The sequence below is a fragment of the Leptonotus elevatus genome, chromosome 9, assembly GCF_054856555.1.
Source record: "Leptonotus elevatus isolate MCC_2025b chromosome 9, RoL_Lele_1.0, whole genome shotgun sequence".
NCBI lineage: Eukaryota > Metazoa > Chordata > Actinopteri > Syngnathiformes > Syngnathidae > Leptonotus > Leptonotus elevatus.
The window spans coordinates 26,020,795-26,038,322 of record NC_141247.1 but is presented as its reverse complement, the minus strand read 5'-3'; the positions used below and the strand labels follow the sequence as shown (position 1 = coordinate 26,038,322).

The 17,528-nt window shown below is 51.8% G+C and overlaps 2 protein-coding genes across 12 annotated transcripts in view; one reads left to right on the top strand and one right to left on the bottom strand.

The window, feature by feature from the left end:
• Positions 1 to 17,528, top strand: part of matn4 (matrilin 4) — a 35,120-nt gene that overhangs the window by 11,543 nt on the left and 6,049 nt on the right. Inside the window, exons 1-6 of one of the 11 annotated variants that reach the window (XM_086084786.1) lie at positions 309 to 320; positions 13,680 to 13,773; positions 13,850 to 14,025; positions 15,718 to 15,876; positions 15,951 to 16,182; positions 16,720 to 16,842. In XM_086084786.1, the coding sequence (XP_085940912.1) occupies positions 13,692 to 13,773; positions 13,850 to 14,025; positions 15,718 to 15,876; positions 15,951 to 16,182; positions 16,720 to 16,842 (772 nt within the window). In that variant the 5' untranslated portion in view covers positions 309 to 320; positions 13,680 to 13,691. The other 10 variants (XM_086084784.1, XM_086084781.1, XM_086084790.1 and 7 more) reach the window with 10 other exon arrangements.
• Positions 83 to 16,811, bottom strand: rbpjl (recombination signal binding protein for immunoglobulin kappa J region-like). The gene is made up of 13 exons (XM_086084791.1): positions 16,703 to 16,811; positions 11,599 to 11,670; positions 10,156 to 10,219; positions 8,633 to 8,746; positions 7,930 to 8,000; positions 7,745 to 7,857; positions 6,889 to 7,120; positions 6,641 to 6,778; positions 5,654 to 5,769; positions 3,453 to 3,608; positions 2,905 to 3,063; positions 2,517 to 2,620; positions 83 to 936 (listed from the first exon to the last, which is right to left on the bottom strand). Exons 2-13 carry the CDS (start codon positions 11,654 to 11,656, stop codon positions 621 to 623), a joined length of 1,641 nt encoding a protein of 546 aa, XP_085940917.1. The 5' UTR covers positions 11,657 to 11,670; positions 16,703 to 16,811; the 3' UTR covers positions 83 to 620.

The following is a 17,528-nucleotide window of genomic DNA, read 5'->3' as shown; positions in this document are numbered from 1 at the left end:
GGGGGCGTCATGAGCTTAAATGCCGCTGAGTTGGGAGTGACAGACGACGGAAAAGGGTCACGCACACTCCGGCCTCCACGTTTGGGTTCTAAATTGGGGCTTAAAATTCCTTGAAGTGAGGGTTTGGAAAATCGTCATGACTTCAGTGCGACATTCTTGTGGCACGTGCTTTGGCAAAAGAAGCAACGCGCGCACGCACGCACGCACGCACACACACGCACACACAGCTGGTATTTGTTGGCATTTGCAATTTTTTATTTGTGTTAAAGTCAGCCACGTTCAACTGGAGAAGGGTTCTAAGCTGGTGTTTCAAACCAAAGGTAGGACTTTAAATCAAGACTTCCAAACAAGGCCGAGGGCTTCCATCGGGTTTTGCTCAAAGTCGCTTTTCAGCCCCGAGATGGAGTTACGCTTTCAAGCGATCGTTGCAAATTAGGGCTTGAAGCCAATGACGAGCTTTCAAACAAGAGTGAGGATAAAAAACAAAAGAACAAAAGATGAAGGTTTCGAGCTGGGCCTTGTGAAGCCCGGTAACAGTTTCAAGTTGGCGTTTGGAGGCCCGTTTTTGGCTTTGAAAACGGGACGTCAAATGAAGGCGAGGCTGAAAAAAAAGGAGGCTTTCAAGGCTGCGTGAAGAAGTGGAAGTTGCTTCTGGTGAACTCGTGGTGGATGCTGTCCAGCAGGGCGTCGTCGTGGAGCGCCATCGCAGCCGTCCTGCCGCCGCGGTGGGCGCGGCCGCCGGCGAGGGCGCCGCCCGGCGGCGGCCGGCGCGGCCACTCAAGCTCCGGCGTGTACGTGAAGCTGAAGGCCGTGCGGTAGACGACGCCGTCGCACGGGCGCCGCAGCGAGATCGGCACCGTCACTGCGCCGTCGCCGCCGTCAGCGTAGCGCAACGCGCGCACTTGGGGAACCACGCACACCAGGCACTTAGTGGACCTACGCGGCAGATGGACGACAAGAGGCTTTCAAATGAGGTTGGCAGAAAAACGTACCCGTTACCGATGAACCTGCCGACCTAAAACGATATATTTCATGCATAACATTGTGTTCCCACAACAATTGTGTGTGAGTATTCGTTATTTGAAGGGAAAACACTCCCGAAGTTGATGCTAACTTCCTGTTAGCATTTGAATGGGATCTTGCCTTCACTTTTAGCATTAGCGCCAGGCTAGCGATGTTTAAAAAACGAAGCCCGTTTTGTATTGAAATCTTCAGTGGATGTGTTTAGTTTTGCAGTTCACTGCGACTGAAGTGTCATCAAACAGCTTAAAGGACGCTTGGGACAACAGAAGAACATTACGCTATCAAATAGCGTAATGCTACGCTAGCAAAATGGTGCATTCTGGGTACTTTCACAGCGTCGGAAACTTTGGTTTTCTTTGATAATGATTTACGGGGAAAATAGTCGGTGGTTTGGCCGATTGTTTTGGCCGACGTTTGAAGGGCAGTCATCGGCCGGCTATAATCGGCGGCCGATGAATCGGTCGGGCCCTACTATAGGGTTCCAAACATACGCTGCATTTTTTTCCCCAAGTAGGGTTTCAGGTCAGGGTTGGACTTTCACAGTTGGCTTCTAGGACTGCGTGAAGGCTTGAAAGTCAAGATGGAGGCGCCTCGAAGCTTGCGTCAAATCAGAGTCTCAAGTCAGGTTGCAAATCGGGTTGCAAGGCAGCGTTGTAAGGTTTCAAATGAGGGCTTGTGTCGTCCGTTGGGCTTCAAGTAAGGTTTGGGCTTGGAAATGAGGCTTTGAAGACAGAGTTGAGGTTCCAAACAAAGTAAGGTTCGAAGCCACTCGCTCCCTGTCCGACCCAATGGAAGGGAGGACGGCCCCCCGCCGGCGAGGCCGCTCTCAGGTTCCTAATTGGCTGCAGCTGAGCCACAAGGTGTGCATTGTGGATGGACCCGCACCGACGACTGTCTGTAACCCCTCCCCCCAAGCCAGGGGCGGGGTCACGTGGGTTTCCCGTGGAGGAAGGAGGAGAGTCTTTGGATTGTTCCACCAGCGTCTCGGTGGCGCCCGCTCGGCTCGTTTTCTGCGCCATCAATGGCGCCGTTTGTTCCGAGGTCAGTCGCTTCCAAGCGCGTCTTGCATTCCAAAGGACGTTTGTCAAATTTGCCTTTCAAGGTGGAATCAAGACTTTTGCCAACAAGCCATTTTTAGTTTTTCAATATCGTGTTTTTTTGGGGGGGGGCTCGTTTTGAAATTCAGGCAGTATTTTATTTTTTGTCAGTTGTTTTGCAATTTCGTTTTTTTTCATATGGAGTATTTGTTTTGTTCAAGATGAAAAACAAAAAGGGCCACTAATTATTTGTATAATAAAGTCATAATAAAATAAAAAAACACGACCCCAAATAAAAACATTGCAAAAGATGAAAACGCTATCGTTAGCCGTTTGAACACGAGACGTAGCAGAAGGTTAGTTTGCAAAAAAAAAGCATTGTTGCTCTTATTTCAATCATTCGAATAACTTGAAATGTAATAACGCACGCACGCACGCACGCACGCACGCACGCACTTGAAGACGGCGTCGACCTCAGTGCGACCGAAGCAGACTTTCAGGTGAGGCCCCAAGTTTTCTCCGCGCACTTCCAACGTGGCCGCTTGACCGCCGCCGCTGACCTTTGACACAATCAGACGGAATAAAAAATGAACAATGAATGAATGGACTTCCGGCACTCGAGGTCGTCCGTGACAAACAAAGGACTGAACGTTGAATGAGTGAATGAATAATGTGGAGTCAATGTAAATGAAGGAGTGAACCCGAACCCCGTTGCACTGACGTGATGGATGAATGCGAAGATGTTTTGGCGTGAATGAATGAATGCGGCGTGCTGACACATTTCGCCGAAATGAATATGACGTTGTGAATTCGGAATGAGCGAGTGAGGGGACGTGGGACCGACTTCCAGGCCGGTGACGTCAGGAAACGGCGTGACGGGCGTCCGGACGCAGGCGGCGTCCGCCTGCCGGAAGCCGAATTCCGCCACTTCCACGCCGATGACGGTCCAGCACGAGCCGTCGTTCAGAAGCACTCGGCCCGCCTCCCCGGCGCCGGGCGCGGTCTGGCGGCAGCGAGGGAGGGAGGGAGGGAGGGGCGTTAACGCTTTCACAATGCGGGACTCAAAGCATCAGGCAAGACTCGAACCCCTCCCGCAGAAAACAACAGCAACAAAACTGCAAAAATATTGAAGAAGAAGAAAAAAGGTGCGGCATGCGGGTAGCGGCTGACATTTTAAAACAGTCAACGGAAAAGCAGTGCAACGAAATTCTTGCGCCTCCAAAATGGCGACTTTTCAGCAGAGCCCAAAAACACAACAAAGCGCTTGAGAAGGATCCGCAATTTCACGCGCGTCAACATGCCGATCGTCTTCATTTCGAGTCATGGAGCAAATTGTGGGTTTGACCTTCGCAGCGCAAAAGTGAGGTGAAAGTAAAATGCAAATGAGCTCACCTGGTGCAACACCACCGCGTCGTTGGCGACGGCCAGGAAGGTTGGCGGCGCACAACGCGTCGCGTCGCGCGGCATCTCCAGGGCGCATTTGTGCAGCTGCGACACGGGCTCGTCCACCGACAAGATGGCGTGCTGCTTGTTGACCTTGCGGATCACCTCAACAGAAGCAGACATTTACTCACAAAAGGCAACAAAACAAGACCAAGAATTTGCTTACTTGGTGCAAAAGTGCCTCGTCGGCCTGCTCCTCGGAATTGGAACGTCAAACCGCAACTGCTTGGATTCACACTCAAACTTTTGATTGGAGATATTAAAATTAGGGCCGGCGCGATGTGCATTTGTTGAGGCCGATTCATCTGCAGATTATTTAAAAATATGGATTTCATGCAGAAAATTGAATTCCCACAGCATTTGTGTGTGAATATTCGTTATTTGAAGTCCATGCTAACTTCCTGTTCGCATTTGAATGGGATTTTCTCTTCTCTTTTAGCATTAGCGCTAGGCTAGCCATGTTTTTATAACAAATCATTTTTGTATTTAAATACGAGTGGTCGTAATTCTTAACGTGGTGTGTTTCGTTCCAACTGCGGCGCCGTGAAACAGATTAAAGGACGCTTTGGGACAACAGAATGACCCCAATAACGTACGCGGCACACTTGCTGGTTGCTAATGCTACGCAAGCAAAATGGTGCATTCAGGGTACTTTCACAGCGTCAGAAACTTTGGTTTCCTTGATAACGTTTTCAGGGGAAAATAATCGGCCCTTTGGCTCAGATAGCCGATGGTTGAAGGGCAATAATCATTGGATTATAATTGGCGGTTGATTCATTGGTCGGGCCCTAATTATAATAATTATAATAAGAGACTAAAACGTCCACTAAAAAACACAATGTCGTCATGAGGTGCAATTTGCTTCGTTGGTTTAGTCCTTAATCACGATCGTCGCATTTTTATAGAGCGGACTGTCATGTTTGCTGGAACAAATTAATTTCCTTTCCATTCATTGTAATGGAGAAATATGCTTTGAGATATGAGCGTCTTGAGATATGAGGCTCGTTTGGGGAGCCAATTCAATTCTCGTGTGTACTTAAGGTGGAAATGCTGACCTCACACTTTCTACGCCTGAAAAACGCAGCTGACGCGGATTTCAGTGTTGTCGTAGCAACCCGACGCGCGCGCGCGTGCGTGCGTGTGCGTTTTGGTTTCCGAGGCCTCGCCGCTTCCCTGCTGAGTCGGACGGACGGCTGCTTTCGGGCACAAAAGCAACGTAGCTCAGTTCAAAATAGCTGCCCCCCCCCCCCCCCCCATCTTAGAGCAGGAAGAGGCCCCCTGAATGTCTGTGGTTACTTTTCACATCACAAGTGCAATTGTAATCGGCCGCTTATTGGCCTTCCGACATCGGCCGAAACATTCGGCCACTCGGTCCAACTGCCGTCTGTCCACCCACAGGCGGCAGGACACTTCGCAAAGGCGCAAATTCTTCCCAATGTGCGAAAAAGGCGTTATTTTCATCTTTCAACTTTCTCCTGTGCTGCTTGAAGCGTGTACGACCCGCACGCACGGAAAAAAGGGGGTCTTCAAAGCAGCACAGAGCGTCAACGTGTTCATTTTTATTGATTTCTTTGTAACTTGTTTAACCGCCACGACCCCCCCCCCCTCGCACCCGGCCTACCAGCTGTTTGCGTCTCATCTGCTCGTATACCGTACAGAGCAGTCTGCTTGTGAGATGGGAGGGGCAAGATGGCCGCCCTGTGGCTTCAACGACGCGCTCGGGCGCGCGAGAGCCGTTGAAAGAGAGACTCTGGCCCACTGGGTTTCAAGATGGCGTCGACCCATCACAGCGTCACGTGACATTCGGACGCCATCTTGTGACCCCGCAGAAAACGCCATCAACGGTTCTGCTATCGGCTATCCAGACATTTGTTCACATTTACTCGGGTCCGGAAAATGGGCTCATTTTGTATCAAAGAACCCAGAAAGTTGGGTCAAATGGACCCACGAAGCGGATGGCTCCATTTTTGATCCATATTTGGCAACCGAGTGCCAAAGTTCCCGATTCAAAGTCTCGCTTAACAGTTTGGCCAAAAACAGACAAACGAGAAAGACGCTGAACTCCTCAAATGGAGTCTTGACACGCGTCACCATGGCGATAGCGTGCGTGTGCGTGTGTGTGCGTGCGTGTGCGTGCGTGCGTGTGTTACCATGGGGGGCAGAGCGAGTCCAGACTCGGTGCACACAAGTTGGACCACAGAACCGTAACAGACGAATCCTTCACTCAGCACAAAGTCACCTCGATGATCAGCGTGTTGCTCCTCCACTGCACACGCACACGCACACGCACACGCACACGCACACGCACACGCCTTAGTAAGCCAGCTGGCACACGTATGTTTGCGTGTAAACGGAGCGTGTTGGCGAAGGACGGACGGACGAGCTGAGTGAAGAGTTGCGGCGCTGCCGGGTGGTCCAAGGTGGGAGTTAAACAAACAGGCGCGCGCACGCGCACGCGCACGTGAAGGCTGGGTGGTCGCGTCTTCCTCACCTTCTTCTCTTGCCATCTTTTTTTTCCTCACCTCGCTTTCCTTCCTTCCTCCCGACGTCGCTAACATCAGCGATCTTTCTCTTGGGCCAAACGTTTCGAACTTGGCCAATGATGCGAACGTCACGTGTCGCTAAGCTAGCAGCAATTGTTGACTTTGTCGCCGGCGTCGACTAAAGCGGCTAACGTTGTTAGCGCCGCCGCTACACATTGCAGACGCCGCAAAGGTCGCTAACCTATTTGACGTTGCTAACATCGTAGACATTGCTGACCGAAATGACTCATGCTGCTAATATCAGTATTGCTGCTAGCAAGCTAGCTAGCTATTCTGCTAGCTGCATTCTAACCAACCGACTAACTAAATGACAATCTGTTCTCAAGTGGAATAACAAAAATGGTTCCAATAGATGAACACAAATGGTGGCGTTGTGATGCCCCGTTAGCAACGTTGCCAATGCGGCTCATGTTGCTAATGTGGCGAAGGATGCCAATAGTCGGGTTTACGCCGAGACTTTTGAGTCATTCCGATGGAAATCATTCCGAATGACGATCAATTCGGATTCCGCCTTTTCCTTCCGTTTGGCCGTTGCGATTCATTCTCGCCGCAATGCGTGGCTGCGGGTCGATTAGGCTAATGTGGCTAACGTACCGAGCGTTATGGTGAAGGCGGTCCACTGTCGGGCGCTGGCCACGAAGGCCCCGCCCTCCACAGCCAGGTAGCGCGTGCTCACCGTCTGAGAGCGGAGGCGGTTGAACAACGCAACGCGGGAACATGCCGAGATACACACTGAAAGACACGCGCGCGCGCGCACACGCACGCACACACATAAAAACAGCATGTGACAAACGCGCTCACAAGAAGCGGTTGACAGGAAGTAGAATGCGGCGTGTACTGACGGTCTGCGTTCTTCATGCTTTGTCTCTTCTGCGAGGGTTTGGAGATCACTTTGATCAGGCGGCTGTGGAAGGAGCCCACTTCCTGCCGGACGGAGGCCACTTCCTGTCGGACGGAGGCCACTTCCTGTCGACCGGGGCTCACTTCCAGGAAGAGCCTCAGCAGCAGACGGAAGTGCTTCCTTTTGTCCTGGTCCGAGATGAACAAAGACTTGGCGCATGCCAGCATCCCCGCCTGTCACGCGACACAGACGACAACGCTGCCACTTAGCATAGCATTGCTAACTGAGCTAACCACGCTAGCGTCCGCTCGGCCGCTCCCCAACATTGCTGATGTTGCCAAAATCGCCGAGCAAAGTAGCTAAGTCAGTTAGCTTAGGTTAGCCAAACGACACGTCGGACGTTAGCCACATGGGGCGCATTTCGCTAACAGCGTTCGCGTAATTTTGTTCAATTCAAAGTCAAATGCTATCAGGCGGCAGCGGCGGCTAACGTTACAACAAAGATGCTAACGCGTGAGCACGAGTGTGCTTTCGTTTCACCAGCCGGAGCCGGGGTCGACGCCCTCACGCGGGTTCAAAGTTCAGCAGCTTGTCCGCGGTTGGTCGGAGCGCGAGAACAAAACGAGCGTGACGTCGCCACATGCTAACGTTCAGCGCGTTGAGATGAATTCATACGCTGAACCTGAATGGACAAGATGAACACATGAAGGGACGCGTCCGTTCATCTGCCTCGTAAAGCGCATTCATGTGTTCGTCACGGTTGTCGTGAACGAATGATGGCAACTTGAATGGGCACAAACAACACACGGATGACATGATGAACATGATGAGACATGAATGGACAGGAAGTGTTTGACCGTGTTGGGAAGCGTCTCAAAGTTGAGCTTGTGGGCGTCGCTGTGCGTCAGCGCGGCGCTGTCCACGCACATGGAGCCGCGCACGCCGCCGCCGCCGCCGCCGCCGCCGCCCGCTGCATGACGACACAGGAAGTCAGACACGCGGCAGCCATGACGGGACGGGACAAACAAAGCAGCGGACGAACCTTTTAGGAGGTCCTGCATCAGCTTCCAGATGTTGCCGCCGATGTAAACGCACGGAGGAGGACAGAAGAACCTGCAGACGCCACGTCAGCAGCCGGACGAGTGAACACATGAATAGACGCTCACGTGGCCAAACTACAAACAGGACTGCAGCAGGGAAAAAGTCAATAGAAAGGAGACAACGAGGCACACCTGGCGTGGCGGATCGGTCGACACGGGCAACATGGCCGACCACCAGACGGCAACGAGGGAACGCGGCGAGCAACAAAGACGGCGCAAAAGCACACAAATGGCACATGAACAGATAATGAACACATGAACAGGCACGACGTGACACGATGAGCACGCAAAGACAGGATTGGCCGACGAATGGAGAGAATGAACACGTGAATTGATATGAACTGGCCTGGTGAACATGAGATGAGCACATGAATTGATGGGATGAACACATGATGATGATGAAAACATGAACAGAAATTGCTGACAAGAATGAATTTCAACACGAGAGCAGAAGTGACATGATGAACACGTGACTTTGACACGAATGGACCAATGAATTGGCATGATGAACACATGAACGCTCAAGACCAACACAGGACACGGAATTGAAAGAATGGACGCACGAATGGAGCTGCTTGACAAAAACATCAGCGATGAAAAGGAGATCGACAAGATGAACACATGAACAGGCGCGCGCGCGTTCACCTCTTCTCGTTGCCGTAAGACTTCTGAGCCACTTTGGCGTGCAAAATGACCACGCTGTGGTCGTCCAGCGCTCCGCCGCGGGGCGCCAAGGATTGGCGGGCCGGCTCGGCTCGTCTGATTGGACACAAAAAGTTGCCGCTCACGCGCCTGCGTACAAATAAAAGGGTTTTCAAAGTGTCGTGTTTTTGAAAAGTAAGACGGCGAAGAAGAAGTTTGCCTTCCCTGACGTGGGAGGTCAGAGGTCACTGACCCCTGTTGATGTATTCCTGGACAGCAAACGCAGCCAAGCGTGTGTTTGTGACGCACACGTTTGTGCACCGTGAGCCCAAACAAGAACGTTTTGTCAACTTGAGTTGACGGGCTGTTTTGGGTCGGCGTCCACTCGGGACCCTGAGAACATTCCCGCGCTCACGCACACACGCCGGCTCCTGCTTGACCTTTGCATTCTTGCCAGGAGCAAACCCTGCTGGGACGCTGGACATTGTCGCAGCGTGTGCGTGCGTGCGTGCGTGAGGTCAGTCACTCGGGTGCGAGAACTTTTTCCAATTAGCCCTTCCCCTCCTGAAGGGTCAAAGGTGAACTATTTTCCCAGTGGGACACTCACCAAAGAAAGTTGAAAGGCCAGAAAAGACTTTGCTAATGTTGCTAACGTCGCTAACTTTGTTGACATCGTGGCCGTCGCCATTCCGGGTGCGACTCTTTGACTGTCTCACGATTCCATTCCCATTTTTGGGTCTGCGATTCAATTCGGAATCAATTTTCGATTCAAACTGATTTGAGTCTCAATGATTTCTGCTTCACTTCGTCATGATCTACGCCAGTCTATGTCGCTAATGCTAGTTAGCGCGCTAGTTAGCGCGCTACTCGCGGCGCTTTGAGCACTCAAAAGAACGACTATTCATACAAAGCGCTTCAAGAATGTTCAGAGAAGCTTCTTAACTTTACTCCCCGGCATATCTCGGTTTCAGTAGGGTAACAAGATGGCGTCCTACGACTAGGGGTGTGCCAAAAAATGGATTCTCATAAGAGTCGTAATTCTCATTGAGTACGATTCAGAATGGATTTCAAATGTCAAAGAAAGAAAGAAAAACGGCATCAAATCATGGAAATGAAATCGATTCTGAATCGAAAATCGTGATTGTTATGCCAATCGATTTTTGGCCGCACCCGCCAGTCGTCCAACATTGCTCGCAAATCGTCAACTTCGACAGAAAGTCAAAACTTTTTAAAGTTGACTTTTTGGTTTTTGGTACTGATGTTAAAAAAGTGTGGAGAAATGCTTCCTGGCAAAACGTCAGCTCTTTTGGGAAGGTGGGGCGTGTGTGTGCGTGTGTGTGCGTGTGTGTGCGTGCGCGCGCGCGCGTGCGGAGGGTGGGCGGGCGTCTCTTATAAGGGTGCGCACCGACCATCCGCCGGCACATTCCAGACCTCCGCACACACCGCCCGCCTGCCGCAGCACGCTCGGATCCGGACCTCACGTGTGTGCGTGCGTGCGTGCGTGTGTAACAGGTTCGGCGTCCCACCTGTCCCAGCCCACGTGTCCGTCCAGCAGGTGAGTCAGCGGCGCGGCTTGGAAGCGGGAAACTTCTGGAAGACATTGGGGAGGGAAAACGTTTGCATGTGCCGCACTTTCCCATTTGTCGCTTCTCCAAATGGATTTTTGGGAACACGCGGCAAGAAAAAAAAAATGGCGTCATGATGAAAGACAGCAAAACGCTTTCTTGGTCAGCAATTGGAAGACAAAACTTGTGTGATCAAAGTTGTACTTTCGGATTCGAGTTGTCAAGTCATTAATGATCAAATGAATCGACAGCGACTCGAAGAATCGAGTCGTCGTTTGGAGACTTTTTTGTGTCCAATTTGACAGATTTCGGTCGTCCTTCATGAACGGACATGTTTTGCCTTGAATGGAAATCGGACATTTGCAAACACCTGCGCTCACTTTGGAAAACGATCAGCAACAATTTTGCCGATTTTCTCAGCAAACAGAAATTGAATCGCCGATTCAAAGCGTTGCATTTGCTGCTCTGTCAATTTCACGTCTCGTCCTGTTTTTCAGTCGAGGCATGAGATGATCTTTTCTTTCTTTCTGATTCATGAATGCATTACAAACATAAACGGATTCATCAATGACTAAAATAATCGTTTTTGGCAGTGATTCAATGAGACGCTTCGAGACTGTCGGGTTCACAAGGTGACCCGGAGGTGACGACCTCAATCCGACACCACACGCACGCACACACACTTGTCTTTGTATCATAGTGGGGACGTCTCATTCACATGATGCATTTGCTAGCCCCTCCCCCTAACCCAACCATCCAAAATGATTGGCTACCCCCATTCCTCACTCTAACCTCCACCATAACCCAATTCAAACCTAAACTCTAAAACCAAGTCTTGACCCTCAGAAAGAGGTCTGAACTTGTGGGGACCAGCAAAACGTCCCCACATGGACGGGTGGGCCCCACAGAATGTTGGCCCCGCTATGCCACAAAAACAAGAACACACACACACACACAAAGGCCTCTTACCGTAGCATTAAGCTAGCACGTGTGGTGAGACAGGCGCGAGCGAGCGAGACACGACAGACACGAGACCAAGTGAGACCGTTCGTCTCTCACTCGCTCAAAGTAGGACAAACGCGACGGGCGTGAGACGGCGAGACGTGCGGCGCGACAGACAGAAGACCGTCGGGAAGAAAACATGGCGGGACACATCGGGACGTGCCATCCGACAATTATTGATCAAAAATGAATATCAATTGATTCAGACAGTGAGACAGCAAGCGAGAGAGAGAGAGAGAGAGAGAGAGAGAGAGAGAGAGAGAGAGAGAGAGAGACACGTGCTGTGAGACGGTCGTGAAAATGTGCCGTGAGACGGCGAGCGCAAGAGAGAGACGGCCGCCAAACGCCGGCGAAGGCCTTTGTGGAAGCGGCGCGAGAGCAGACGGAGACACGCCAGCCCACCTTGGCGTCCGTCCTCCACGCCGTCCGTCAGCCGCTCCATCATGGCCGCCAGGTCCATTTGCCGGCTCGCACCTGGCCAAGAAGAAAGTTGTGACGCTTTTGCTTCCTGCTGTCAAGACCTTCGCTTGCGTCTCGCTTTTCCGTCGTTGAACATTAACTCGCTAACGTGTGCGTGCGTGTGTGCGTGCACTCGTATGCGCGTGCACGCACAAAACAAACATTGGCGTCGATAGTCAGCTGTCACGATCTCACGCCGATCCTTCTGCCAAAACAAAACTTTGGGACATTGGGTCCGAGTGGGCCACGTTCCGCGCCTCCATTGTTGAGGCGGACGATCGCAGCCGTTTTGGCCGATTGTTTTGGTCGATGTTTGAAGGGCAATAATCGAGCGATTATAATCGGCGGCCGATGAATCGGTCCAAAACGGCAATCGGAATCAGCTGCTAAACCGCGAAGGAGTGGATGGATTGTTGCGCATGGAGCGCTCGAGTGGAACGCCACGATCACGCGCTAGCATTCCATTCGCCGGCGTTTGAACGAGGGGCCTCCGCCGCCCCGGCAGCTGCGGCGGAGGCCCCGGGGCCCCTCTTGCGGAGGGGCGAGGGCGGGTTTCCGTGGCGACGGGGGTCCGGCTGCAACGGGTGAATGCAAAGGTTGGTTGTTAGCGTGCGGATGTCAGGCAGACGCCGGCCAAGCGGCCTCGTGCCAACGTCAACAAACGGCGCTGACCTCTGACCCCGCTGAGAACACAACGTCCTCTCCTCCTCCTCCTCCTCCTTCTTTTGTTGCCGGTCCTTGCGCATCGTTGACGACGTCGTTTGCAGTCAAACGACGCCCATTTTACTCGATTCGTCGTGTCACTCCTTTGTACGGATTAGGGAACGATTGTGAAGGTAAAAACTGCACGTTTCAGGGTTCGAGGGGCAAAACACAGTTGACTGCGAAATCAGGGCTGAAACCATGAATGGAATTCTTTGATATTGTGCCCAAAATCAAACAATGCGCTGGGAAATAGCAAAAGGCCAGCCCACGGCGCAACGGGTGCGAATCTCGCCACAGTCGCCGACTTTCCAGCCTCAAAGATCGTCTTTGACGATAAATCAATGTGTGAGTGTGCTCAGCGGGACGCCGGCACGTTGACGTGTGGCGGGGGCGAGGGGCAGACAGGAAGGGGTTACTGAGGGGGGGGGGGGGTCTTTCTAAGGCTTCTTTGTGCTCCCCGCGTGTGCGCGTCTTTCTCTTTATTCATCATTTCAAAGTGACACTTTCTGCTTTGGTCTGTGAGAAAATCGGCAAAGAGTTTCACGATAACAATTGCTCTGGTCCTGGTTCTGTTTTTGGTTCCAGTTCTAGTTGCGTTTTTAAAAAATGGGCTCAACTTATTGATGATCAAATTCATCGATAATTGCTTTTGATAATCGAAAAACAGGGAAGGTTTTTTTTTTTAAAGTCTGCTTCATCGATTAATCGACAACATGAATCGATTCCTGAAATAACGGTTGCAGCGCCAGCCGGACACGCGAGGATGCCATCTTTGGTCTTGCGTGCAGAAGTTTGGCTGTGGCGCCGACGGGGTTGTGGGCGGGGCCAGCAGGAAGTAAGAGTTGGCGGGCAGGAAGCGGGAGCAGATGTGAGCAGATGTGAGCAGACGGACAAGCGTCCTTTGTGGATTGGGAGCGAGCGCCGGTGTTTGTCATCAGGTTCAGGTGCTTCCTGGGCCAGCTGTTTTCAAGATTGTCTTTACGAGGAGGCGAGACGGGAATGTACGGGAATGTCGCGGTCTGGAATTCTCCGGCAGCCTCGAATCATCAGCCAAAGCCCCAAACGTGTTTTTTTTCCACCTCGACTGAGACGCCGCTCGCGGTAGAACGAGGCCATAATACTTTTGTCCACATTTTGGTCCCTCTTCACACTTACAGCTGTCCCAATACTTTTGAGCACACACACCTGTGTCCCAAAACTTTTGTCCACATGCAAATGAGCTCCATTTTTTTGGGCTGTCTCAACAATTTCAGCACTTTCCACATGGAAGGCTGTCCCAATACTTTTGCACATGACTCGGATGCCATTTTGTGTTGCAGTCGGCTGTCGCCATGACGACCGGACGTGCGCGCGCAGGCGTCGCCTGGTTGCTGCTCAACATGGCCGCCATCGCCGCCGCCCGGCCCAAAGCAGGTCATGACGCATTATGACCTTCAAAACGCGACATGAATCGATATCCATATCTTGCTGTCAATCTGTCCGGTTGCAGGTTCCGAGCACAAGTGCCAGTCGGGCCCGGTGGACCTGGTCTTCCTGATCGACAGCTCGCGCAGCGTCCGACCTCACGAGTTCGAGAGCATGCGCAAGTTCATGATCGACATCCTGGACACGCTGGATGTCGGACTCAACGCCACCCGAGTGGGCGTGGTCCAGTACTCCAGTCAGGTAGGCGCCGCCCACTTCGCACTTCGTCTTTGCTGTGGATGTTCGCAACAATGTGGCCACGCCCACCAGCCATTTACAAAAAACAAAATGTCTTTCGTTGACAAAATAACCCGTCGAGTGTAAAATGACATTTCAAATCATTTCTCTTTTTGTTTTGCCATTTTGCCATTTTGCCATTTTGCCATTTTGCCATTTTGCCATTTTGCCATTTTGCCATTTTGCTCTCGGACAGAAAGATTTGCAAACCCAGGAAAGATTTGCCTTTGAAAGGATTGCAAATGAATGGCGCGACGCGTACCTGACTTGAATTGTTGTGTGGTTCCCACGGGACCAGAACCGGCCTGTCGAGATCCGGTCCGGCAAATGGGCGGATTCTGGCAGAAAACAGACACAAAGTCTCTAAGACCAAGTCAAGTCCAGGTCTTGAGCTTCCAGGTCCAGTTCAAGTCTCAGGTTTTTAGGCTCAAATCTTTGATCCACGAGTCCAAGTCAAGTCCAGGTCTTTAGATTCACTGGCTCGTTTTTGAAAGCAAGAAACGGCAGCAACCTCTTGTGAGTCCCCATCACTGGATTCTGGCTTCATTCTTTAAATGCTCAAATCCAGTTTCGAGACCACAGGTGTCACAGTCTGGTACGGAGGGCCAGAGTACTGCAGGTTTTGCGTGTTTCCCTTCTCCAACACAGCTGATTCATATGATCAGCTCATCAGCATAAGCCGGATAACGATCCTGCTGATTGGAATCAGCTTGTGTTGGATGAGGGAAACCTCCAAAACCTGCAGGACTGCGCCCCTCTAGGACCGGAGTTGGACGCCTATGTTTTAGAGGTTTCCCTCATCCAACACACCTGATTCAATGATCAGGATCATTATTAGGCTCATTTGAATCAGCTGTGTTGGATGAGGGAAACCTCTAAAAATGCAGGACTCTTGAGGACAAGAATTTGACACCTGTGTTCGAGACCGGTGGTCCTCAACCCTGGTCCTCGGGGACCGGTATCCAGCCTGTTTTCCATGTCTCCTACAGCCAACACAGGTGGGAATCGTTATCAGGCTTCTCCAGAGCTTGCTAATTAGCTGATGATATGAATCACCTGTGTTGGCTGCGGGAGACATGGAAAACAGGCTGGATACCGGTGCCCGAGGACCAGGGTTGCGGACCACTGTTCTAGACGATTCGTCAAACAAAGCTCGAAAATAACGTTTTGAACTCCTTGTGAAGACTTCAATCAAAAGAATTCCGTTTTAAAATGTAGCTAAAAGCGAATTTCAGGACTGAAAACTTGAGTTTTGTCGAACTGTGGGAAATTGTCTGCATCCGAGACGTCATGCGTCAAAAAGACATCAAGTGATCCAGAAATGAGGAGCTGAGCGTCATCGGCCTCACTATGAAAACGAATTCCGTGTGTCTTGATAAAAAAAAAAAAAAAGTGATGGACCTCAAATTGAGCCCTGGGGAACACCACAGTCCACGACGTGACTCTCTGACGAGGAGCGTTCGCGTAAAACGAAGCGGAAAGAACAACGAGGCGGTGGCACTAACGAGCCCGACGACCGTCCGGCTCGGGACCCGAGGACGCGTCAGACGAAGACCACTTCCTGTCCGCGGCCGTCAAGCCGCCATTGTACTGTGAAGAATGCAAATGAATGGAAATCCTTCCGCAAGACGGAGACCATCTTCCCGCTCTTTGCAGGTCCGCAGCGAGTTCTCGTTGAACGCTCACGGCGCCGTGTCCAGCATGGTGGACGCCATCCAGCGCATTGTCCCGCTGGCGCAGGGCACCATGACGGGCGTGGCCATCCGCTACATCATCAACGACGCCTTCAGCCAGCAGCAGGGTGACAGGCCCCAGGTAAGGCGCGAGGGCGGCTCCAAAGGGGCCGCCTCTTTAACCGCGCCTCTCCCGCCCGTCCGTCCGTCCGGCAGGTGCCCGACGTGGCGGTGATCGTGACGGACGGACGTCCTCAGGACCGCGTGGCGGAGGTGGCGGCCGAGGCTCGCCACAAAGGCATCGAGATCTTCGCGGTGGGCGTGGCTCGGGCCGACATGGCGTCCCTCAGGGCCATGGCGTCCCAGCCCTTCGAGGACCACGTCTTCCTGGTGGAGACCTTTGACCTCATCCACCAGTTTGGACTTCACTTCCAGGATAAACTCTGCGGTGAGACGTCTGCCGCCGTCAAACATCCTCCGCCGAGTCGCAGAATATCCAAGCAGGAAACATTTGACAAAAAGAAAAGACAATTTTGTCAACAAAATAAAAACAAAAATGCTTTAAAAAAAACACAAAAAACCAACCATGATAGCAAAAACGTCATTCGTTTTAGTCTTCCACTTTCCATCCATTTTCGTGACCGCTTATTCCTCACAAGGGGGTGCTGGAGCCTATCCCAGCTGGCTTGGGCCAGTAGGCGGGGTCACACCCTCAACTGGTTGCAGGGCACACACAGACCAACAAACAGTCCCACTCGCAATCGCACCCAGGGACAATTTAGGGTGTCCAATGAAGCTGCCGTGCAGGTTTTGGAATGTGGGAGGAGCCAGAGGACCCGGGAAAAACAAACGGGGCACAACATGCAAACCCCGGCCGCCATTTCATACTTTTCACACGACTGATCTTTCAATCGACTCGCTAAACATTTCGTTGCGACGCCATTTGATGTCGTTCGACGTTGACTTACGGCTGACGTGGTCGCAGGTGCGGATCCGTGCGTGGAGTCCCGGCACGGCTGTGAGCACATTTGCCAAAGCTCTTCGGGTTCCTTCCGCTGCCTGTGCGCGCCCGGACACGCGCTCAACGAAGACGGCAAGACGTGCGCGGGTGAGTGTGGTGGCGATGAAGATGACGTGATGAAGAGGAGGACAAATTAGGACTCATTCTAACCACAGCGACCGTCAATCGTCATCCGTCTCCGTTTTGGCTCTCAGGAGACGCAAATGAGGACTTTGGAACCCTCAACAAAATCAGCATCATAATCATAATCATAATCATAATCATAATCATAATCATAATCAATCATAATCATAATCATAATCATAATCATGTGCCCGTTTTACAGGATTAAAGTTGTATATTTTGAATGACGGTTTATTGACAAAAATGTTGACGGCTTTTTGTGGGAAAAGCACCGATTTGAATACATGACTGGCTCGCCGATAGGCCGAGACTTTTGAAGCCGCCAGGCCGCCATTTTGCTCCTCCCAAGAAACGTTTCCTGCCATAGCGCCACAAACCCCCAACCCCGCCCCCGCCCCCGCCCCCGGCCCTCGGCCCTCGCCCCTCGGCCCTATACTAACCGCCTACATATGTCTCATCTGTATGTATACGTACAGTTAATACATTTGTCTGCTCGCGAGACGGGAGGAGCAAGATGGCCGCCCTGCGGCTTCAACGGCTGGCACGGGCGCATATGGGCTATCCAGTCATAAATTGAGTTGAGTGGGGAAAAGTCAAAATGCTTGAAGGTGGAAGCTGTTTGCTTGTGATGAGATGAAAATGACAATTTG